Source organism: Carlito syrichta, unplaced genomic scaffold (genome assembly GCF_000164805.1).
Source record: "Carlito syrichta isolate Samal-C Ts95f unplaced genomic scaffold, Tarsius_syrichta-2.0.1 Scaffold304409, whole genome shotgun sequence".
Taxonomy (NCBI): domain Eukaryota; kingdom Metazoa; phylum Chordata; class Mammalia; order Primates; family Tarsiidae; genus Carlito; species Carlito syrichta.
The window spans coordinates 65085-74374 of record NW_007248505.1 but is presented as its reverse complement, the minus strand read 5'-3'; the positions used below and the strand labels follow the sequence as shown (position 1 = coordinate 74374).

The 9290-nt window shown below is 36.1% G+C and overlaps 1 protein-coding gene across 1 annotated transcript in view; it reads left to right on the top strand.

Moving 5' to 3' along the window:
* The window catches only part of FNTA (farnesyltransferase, CAAX box, alpha), a 34180-nt gene that overhangs the window by 19587 nt on the left and 5303 nt on the right, over positions 1–9290 (top strand). The window contains exons 5-6 of the mRNA XM_008059876.1: positions 1876–2002; positions 5220–5368. Of these exons, the coding sequence (XP_008058067.1) occupies positions 1876–2002; positions 5220–5368 (276 nt within the window). The remainder of the gene's footprint in view (positions 1–1875; positions 2003–5219; positions 5369–9290) is intronic.

Sequence of the window (9290 nt, the reverse complement as noted above, 5' to 3'; positions counted from 1 at the left end):
CAGGAGTGCAGTGGCTGCTCCCGGCCACCGCAGCCTCGCCTGCTGGGCTCCGGCAATCCTTCTGCCTCAGCCTTCCGAGTAGCCGGAATTACAGGCATGCGCTGCCGTGCCCGGCTGATTTTTTGATTGATTGTAGAGATGAGGTCTCGCTGCCCAGGCAGGTCTCGAACCCGCAGGCTCAGGCAATCCACTCATCTCAGCCTCCCAAAGGCGCGGGTTACAGGCTGAGCCACCGAGCCCGGCTTGATCTTCTTTTAAACAATCCTCTAACCAAAATAAGGCAGATTTCTGCTTCTCTCTCCCCCCGCCCCAGCTGAGACAAAATTTGTTTCACCCTTTTATGAGAACGTAAAGAAATCTTTCCCAGAACTGAACACAGCAGGACAGGCCATTCTAGAGAAACATTGAACAGTTTAATTATTTTGTAGAGAATAGTTTCACTATTCCACCTTTTCCTCTTAGAAGCACTAGAGATATTAAATCAAATAGACAAGTTATTTTTATAGTGAAAATCGATAATTATGTTGGATATAAAATTAATGATAAAATATGGTAGGCGCTTAGAGGAAAAAGTAGTATGCAAAATTTAGATTGGTTTGACCCATTTTTACCATATACTGGTGTTTATGATAAAAATTTTGTTAGATGGTTTTGGATAAATGGACGCAAGATCAGAGCCAGTGAGGTTTCCACCTGGGAGCATATAAAGCGTAGTAGACCTCTGATTATGTCTGAAAAGGCTAAAATCCTGTGGGAACAGAAAAAATAAGTATGTGTAAAGCGAGACACAAGATCTGGTGTTGGTTAATAGATAATATATAAATCATAGATGATATAAAGTATAAGTAAGATACATAATAAAAATAAAAAAATGATAGATATAAAAATTTAAATAGAGTTAAAGTATAGAATAAGATTTATAAGATAAAATAGAAAAGTTAAGATGAAATAAAAAAATTAAAAAACATCCCTCAAAGAAAGTAAAAACGACTTGCCTTACGTCAACAGGTTTCACACCTTAGGGACATACGCCAATATTTGCTGTTACAATTATAAAATATTAAATAGATACATAAGCATTATAAAGTTAAAGGTTAGCATAAATAATAGATATTTTTGTTTAAATCATTAAAGATTAAAGGTCAACTAAAAGGGTTTTAGATATCATATGTTGTTTTAAATTGTAACTAGTTGAAAAAATATACGTATAATGTTAAGATTACGCCAAAAAAAGCATTGTAAATACAGCCTCATGAACAATAAAGTTTTGCAGTGATTGCCATCCTCATCAAAGGTGTGTGGTCTCTGTCTATCACCGATTCTCTCATCTCCCCTTTGGGCCCGACCCCACTGGAGCAGGTCTCCAATACCTGGGCAACATAGCAAGACACCATCTCTGTAAAAAATTAAAAAATCGTCTGGGTGTGGCAAAACACACCTATAGTCCCAGCTACTTGGAAGACTGAGGTGGAAGGATTGCTTGAACCCAGAAGTTAAGGTTATGTACTAAGCTGTGATTGTGCTACTGCTCTCCTGCCTGGGTGGCAGAACCAGACCCTGTCTCTAAAGAACAGAAAAGATTACTGTTCTTCTAGACTTCCAGATTTAGCTCGAGATAAACCTTCTTTAAGCTAGTATATCTGATTTCATTTTACATATTTATGTTTCTGTTCCTCAGCTCGTTAGCCTTTTTAAAGTGTTCTTTTATTGCTTCCTTTGTGTTACCTTTTCTCTCTAGTAGAGTCTTGAGAATTAGAGATTAATTTTTGTTTCTTTGGGTGTCCTTCCACATCACCTATACAACACATGTAGCTGATATTTTAGTACTTGGGTAAATTAACAAAAATATTCTCTCCTTTCTTCTCTGGGCTTTAGGCATCATAGGCGAGTATTAGTGGAATGGCTGAAAGATCCATCTCAGGAGCTTGAGTTTATTGCAGATATTCTTAATCAGGATGCAAAGAATTATCATGCCTGGCAGCATCGACAGTGGGTTATTCAGGTATTGTCTGTCTTGTTACAGTGTTTTTCAAGTTTTTATTTTTTAGCTGAACTAAATAAGTAAAATTATTGTGAAAGTTTAAGTATACTTCTGAACCAAAACATATGTATAAATTATTGCATACAATATATAATGATTAAAAATTAAGATACTTAAAACCTGATATTCTTCGTGTTGGTTAATCTTTATAATATAACTTTTATGTTGGTGAATAGTTTTCTGTTAAGGACGAAAAATAGTAAATTTAAAATATTTTTTAGATTGAATTTGCATCAAATCTTGTGTTGGCTAGTGAATTGAGTGCAAAAAGTCATACATTTTTAATACAGCTGTATTTGAATTAACAAGAGCATATTACATATTAAGATTTTTGCATATATAAGCTTTGGAATGTGAATTTGCAATAACTATTATATATTTTATTTGTACTGATGTGTTAAAATTTTAAACTAAATCCTGAATAGAATAGCTATAACTCCAACTCTGAGTACTTTGTTATTATTCTAGCGACCAATTCTAGTGTTATTTCCTGCAAATTTTTCCTATGAATTGCTACTTTCTGCACTATTCATTATATATGCTAACAGCATTTCATCAAAAATTTTTTTACTTAAAATTTAAATATTCCCAAATTTAATTAAAGGGATATACTTTCTGAAGATACTCATTATTTTTATTTATAAAAAAGTTTAATCTTATAAAAGAATATATTTTACACACACACACACACACACACACACACACACACACACACACACACACAGCTCTACCCATCTACCACACAGCTTAAAAAACAGAACATTACCAATATCTCTGAAAAACCCCCTCACTCAGTATGCTTCTTATTAAAATTATCATAAAAGGTTCCTATGAGAAAGGATTTCAAAATATCCCTTAATTGTGTTGCAGCTTGTAAGTTTCTCTTTATTTTATAAGTAAAATATACATACATTTCTTCCTTTTTTTCCACATCTGATGTATTATGATTTCATATGTTTCCAACATAGTTTTAAAAGATAATTTCAACTATAATGAAGGGCAAATGAATTCTGAAGACTGAATTATTAAATGCTTAATTAAAAGGAAGAAAATAACTTGTCCCAAAGTTAAAAGTGGGACATATATACGTTTTTAAATTCCTGTAAGTCAGTGGTTCTCAATCAGCAGTGATTGTGTGCCCTTGAGAACATTTGACAGTGTCTAGAGACATTTTTGGTTAACTTTGGGCATGGTGCTACTGGCATCTAGTGGGTTGAAGCCAGGATGCTGTTAAACATCCCAAAATGCACAGGACAGTCCCCACACAAAGAATGATCTGGCTCAGACTGTTAGTTGTGCCAATGCTGAGAAACCCTGTTCTAAGTCTGTTTCTATATGGAAAGCGATTTTTTAGTATTTCAGTTATTTTCAGTGAGAACTTAGTGAACTTAGTATATTCTTTAATTACTTTAAGTAGGAATATGAGGCAATCCTTTAAAAATATTTTATGACATACATATTATAAATGTGATAGAATTTTAGTTGTAAACAGTAATTTTAAGCATTATAAACATACATGAATACCTGGTCTGTATGTTATTTGGCATTAACATTTTATACTAGAGCATTTTGAGGGGAGGACTGTTCTTTGCCCCCCAATCCATCACAGATCGAATGTATTTTATTGTATTTTATATATATGTATATATATCTTGTTTATGTAAAATACAATAAAAATGAATTACTTTAAAAATGAAGTAAACAGGCCGGGCTCGGTGGCTCAGCCTGTAATCCCGTGCCTTTTGGAGGCTGAGGTGAGCGGATTGCTTGAGCCCGCGGGTTTGAGACCCGTCTGGGCAACTTGGCAAGACCTCATCTCTACAATAAATCGTAGTTCCAGCTACTTGGAAGTCTGAGGCGGAAGGATCTCCGGAGCCCAGCAGGTGAGGCTGCAGTGGCCGGGAGCAGCCACTGCACTCCAGTCTGGACGACAGAGTGAGACTCCAACTCAAAAAAAAAAAAAAAAAAAATACTAACCACCAGGTGCAGTGGCTCCCGCCTGTAACACCAACACTTTGGAAGGCCAAGGCAGGAGAATTGCTTGAGTCCAGGAGTTCAAGACTAGCCTGGACAACAATAGCAAGACCTTGTCTCTTCAAAAATTAAAAAAGTTAGCCAGGTGTGATCGCATGTACCTGTTGTCCCAGCTTCTTGGGAGACTGAGACTGAAGGATCACCTGAGCCCAGCAGGTCAGAGTCACAGTGAGCCGTGATTGTGCCACTGCACTCCAGCCTGAGTAACCAAGTGAGACCCTGACTCAAAAAAAAAAGTCCCAGTTTTTTATTATTAGATTTAGTAAACATGAAATTATTGTTCCATTGATATACCATAAAAGCTTGCAAATGCTTACTCTTTCTTTCTATACTTAACATGCTGCAGACTACTAATGGTGTGAGGACACCAGTCGGTGACCCATACTAGTGTCACTGAACTCTACTACTTATCAGCACATGGGAATTTTCACAAGAATGTTATCTTCCTTAATGAAGTTATTTTTGTTATCACTATAAAATCAGTGACTTATATGGAAATTCTTCCTTTTCTGCTATTAACAAATAAGAAATATAACTTCATTATCTTTTTCATAGTTAATGTCCCCTACTTTTGCAGCATTTGTAAGTTTTGACCATTCTCCTCTTTTAAATTGTTTATTGGTTCTTTTCTCCCATAATTTTTTTTTAATCAAAATAACTTTAAAATGAACATTTATATTTAAATCCAATTTTATGCATTTCTTTACTTGTATTTTAATGTAATCTTATTATATATGTGCATTTTTTAATGTCACCCTTTTACTTAATTTACATTTTTGAATGTAAGTTTTTGAATACTGTCCTTTTCCTTTAGTATATCAATACCAAATCACATCAAATTTATATTCTCTATTATAGCTATTCATTCTCTTACTAGTGAGTTTGGTTTTTTTTTCCTCCTAAGTTTTTTTTTGGTCCTTTTTCTTGCTGTCTGTATGTGTCTTCCCAGGCTCTATCCTCAATTTCATACTTTATCCCCCTCTATTTACTTGACTTACAACTATCACTTCCTTCTAAATATGTGATAAATCCTACATCTTCAGTTCTACCTTCTTAGCTTTGCTGAAGTTTTATTTATTTACTTTTATTATTTATAAATAGTGGGACATTTCTAAGTGCATGGTTTTTTAAAATTTTCTTTCAGGAATTTAAACTTTGGGATAATGAGCTGCAGTATGTAGACCAACTTCTCAAAGAGGATGTGAGAAATAACTCTGTCTGGAACCAAAGATACTTCGTCATTTCTAACACCACTGGCTACAATGATCGTGCTGTATTGGAGAGAGAAGTCCAGTTAGTAATCTTCACTTGCTTATTCGTTTAAAACTCAGTTTGCATACCTACCATGCCACAGATAACTGGGCAGAAAGCGAAGAACAGGATCCTACCCAGTGGCACTAAAGTAGGACGGAATATTGAAAGGAAAAAAATAGACTTACACATAATATAGTATACCTCTGATTTGTAGTGTCTTGAGTTTCTTGAAATATGTTGCTACTGGAAATTGAAATCAGATTTCATAGTGTCTAAGAAACTTATTTTAAAAGTACCTCGTTAAATTCTGTTGCATTTTTAGCTACTCGTTCCCCAGGTGCCATCTTACTCTAGTGCAAGGTTTTGGGCCAGATACACCTTGGTTGTGTGGGCTGCTTTGTGTATTGTAGGGTACTTAGCAGCATTCTTGGCCTTAAACAAAAATGTCTTCAGACATTGCCAAGTGTCCCCTGAGGGGCAAAATCACTCCAAGTTCAGAACCATTTTACAAAAAGCTATTGTTATAAGAACTAGAAATTTCTGAATTGGCATCAATTTCTATATTGTATTCATAAACATTAATAGCCACTTTTTTCCTGACCTACTTTGTTCATTTTGTCTCAGTGTCTTTCACAATTTAAACATGCTTATTGCTTTTAAAGCTTGATGAGAAGGTAGCTATAATTTTAATTATAAATTTGTTTGAACAACTTTTGAGAGGAGCAGATTTTTATGGCACATCTGCTTCTTATTCTCTTTGCCCTCACTTCTATGTGGATCAGGGCAGCTAGCTCTTCTTTTTTATTCTCTGTAGAGGATTTTGGTGATTTAAATTAAAAATAAAAAGGTTTCAATTCATGTCTTACATTAACACTCTGCTCTAGGCTACCTCAAGCACACCTTATGCTTTATTTTTACTGCTCTCCTGCCTAAAGCTATATAGGCATGCCTGGTTTTATGAGCCTTGTATATATTACACATTTTTCAAATTGAAGGTTTATGGCAGCCCTACATCAAGCAAGTCTATCAGTGTCATTTTTCCAATAGCCTGTGCTCATTTTGTGTCTCTGTGTCACATTTTGGCAAGCCTCGCAGTATCTTAAACCTTTACATTATTACTATATCTGTTATAGGGATACCTGTGGTCAGTCATCTTTGATGTTACTATTGTAATTGTTTTGAAGTGTCATGAATTATGCCCATATAAGACGGCAAACATCAGTGTTGCGTTTGTTCCCCTATCTCTTTCTTCCTCTCTCCTTGGGCTTCCCTAGTCCCTAAGACAAAACAATATTGAAATTAAGCCAATTAATAACCCTACAGTGACCTCTAAGTCCTCAAGTGAAAAGAAGAATTGCAGTCTCTCATTTTAAATCAAAAGCTTGAAAAAATTAAGCTTAGTAAGGAAGGCATGTCAAAAATTGAGATAGGCCCAAAGCTAGGCCTCTTGCACCAGTTTGCCAAGTTGTGAATGCAGAGGAAAAGTTCTTGAAGAAAATTAAAAGTGTTACTCCAGTGAACACACAAAGGATAAAAAATTGAAACAGCATTTTGCTGATATGGAAAAAGTTTGAATTGTATGGATAGAAGATCAAACCCGCTACAACGTTCCCTTAAACCGAAGCCTAATCTGGAGACCCTAACTCTCTTCAATTCAGTGAAGGCTGAGAGAGATGAGGAAGCTGCAGAAGAAAAGTTGGAGCTTGGGCAACATAGCAAGACCTTATCTCTACAAAAGAAAAAAAAATTAGCCAGGTGTCATGTCACATGCCTGTAGTCCCAGCTACTCAGGAGGCTGAAGCAGAAAGATTGCTTGAACCCAGGAGTTTGAGGCTGCAGTGAGCTATAATAAAACCACTGCACTCCAGCTTGGGTGACAGCCAGACTTTGTCTTTAAGAAAAGAAATTAAAAAGAAAGAAGAAAAGTTGGAAGCTAGCAGAGGTTGATTTGTGAAGTTTGAGGAAAGAAGTTATCTTAATAACATAAGTGCAGAGTGAAGCAGTAAGTAATGATATAGGAGCCACAGCAAGTTATCCAGAAGATCTGTCTAAGGTCATTGATGAAGGTAGCTACACTAAACAACAGGTTTTCAATGTAAAGAAACAGCCTTCTATAGGAAAGAGATGCCATCTAGGACTTTTTAATTGTCAGAGAGGTCAATGCCAGGCTTCAGAGCTTCAAAGAACGGGCCAACTCTCTTGTTAGAGCCTAATGCAGTCGGTCCCTTGGAAGTTGAAGCCATTTCTCATTGACTGTTCTGAAAATCTTAGGGCCCTTAAGATTTAAGCTAAATCTACTCTGCTTCAGCTCTATAAATGGAACAGCAAAGCCTGATGACAGCACATCTGTTTACAGCATGGTTTACTGACTATTTTAAACACACTGTTGAGACCTACTGCTTAGAAAAAAAGATGCAATTCAAAATATTACTGCTCATTGACAATGTGCCTAGTCACCCAAGAGCTCTGACAGAGCTGTATAAGGAGATGGATGTTGTTTTCATACCTGCTGACACAGCATTTATTCTGCCTCCCGTGGATCAAGGAGTCATTTTGACTTTCAAGTGTTATTATTTAAGAAATACAGTTCATAAGATACAGATGCCATAGATAGTGATTCCTTTGACGGATCGGGGCAAAGTAAACCGAAAATCTTCTGGAATTTATTCACACTTCTAGGTGCCATTAAGAAAATTTGTGATTCATAGGGGGAGGTCAAAATACCAACATATAACAGGAGCTTCGAAGAAATTGATTCCAGCCCTCATGGATGGCTTTGAGAGATTCAAAACATTATTGGAGGAAGTCACTGCAGGTGTGGTAGAAATAGCAAGAGAACTAAAATTAGAAGTAGAACCTAAAGATGTGACTTAATAGCTATAATCTCATGATACAACTTGATTAGATGAGAATTTCTTTCTTATGAATAAACAAAGAAAGTGGGTTTTGAGCTGGGCACAGCGGCTGACAACCTGTAATCCTAGCCCTTCAGGAGGTTATCGCCGGAGAATTGCTTGAGGCCAGGAATTTGAGACTAGCCTGGGCAACACTGAGAGACTCTATTTCAACGAAAGAAAAGAAAGAAAGAAAGAAATGGTTTCTGGAGATGGAATCTACTAGTGAAAATGCTGTGAACATTGTTGAAATGACAAAGGATTTTTAATATTTTGAATATTACATAAACTAGTTAAGTTGATTCAGCAGCAGCAGGATTTGAGAGGGTTGACTTTGGTTTTAATTTTGAAAGAAGTTCTGTGGGTAAAATGCTGTCAAACAGCATAGTGTACTACAGATAAACCTTTTGTTTGAAAGGAAAAGTCAATTGATGCAGCAGACTTCATTGTCTTATTTTAAGAAATTGCCACAGCCACCCCAGCTTTCAGCAACCACCACCTTGATCAGTTGCCAGCCATCAACATTGAGGCAGTACCCTCCTCCAGCAAAAAGATTATAACTTGCTGAATGCTCAGATGATCATATAATTTTTAGCAATAAAGTGTTGTTAAATGAAGGTATGTACATTGTATTTTTTTGTTCGTTTATTTTTTAGATATAATATCATTGCATACTTAATAGATCACAGTATAGTATAAAACTATCTTTTATTTGTACTGAGAACCCATAAAAATTGTGTGACTTGCTTTATTGCACTATTTGATTTGTTGAAGTGTTCTGGAACTAAACCTGTGGTATCAGCAAGGTATGCCTATACTGTCCAGTATGGTAGCACTAGCCACACAGGGCTATTTGAGCTTCAATTAAAATTACATAAAATTAAAAATCAAATCACAGTTTCTCATTTGCAGGTGTCTAGGACCTGCCTGTGGCTGGTGACTATCATATGGGACAACACACATGAATAATATTTCTTCTTTTTTTGAGTTGGAGTCTCACTCTGTCACCTAGACTGGAGTGCAGTGGCCACTCCCAGCCACCGCAGCCTCGACCTGCTGGGCTCCAG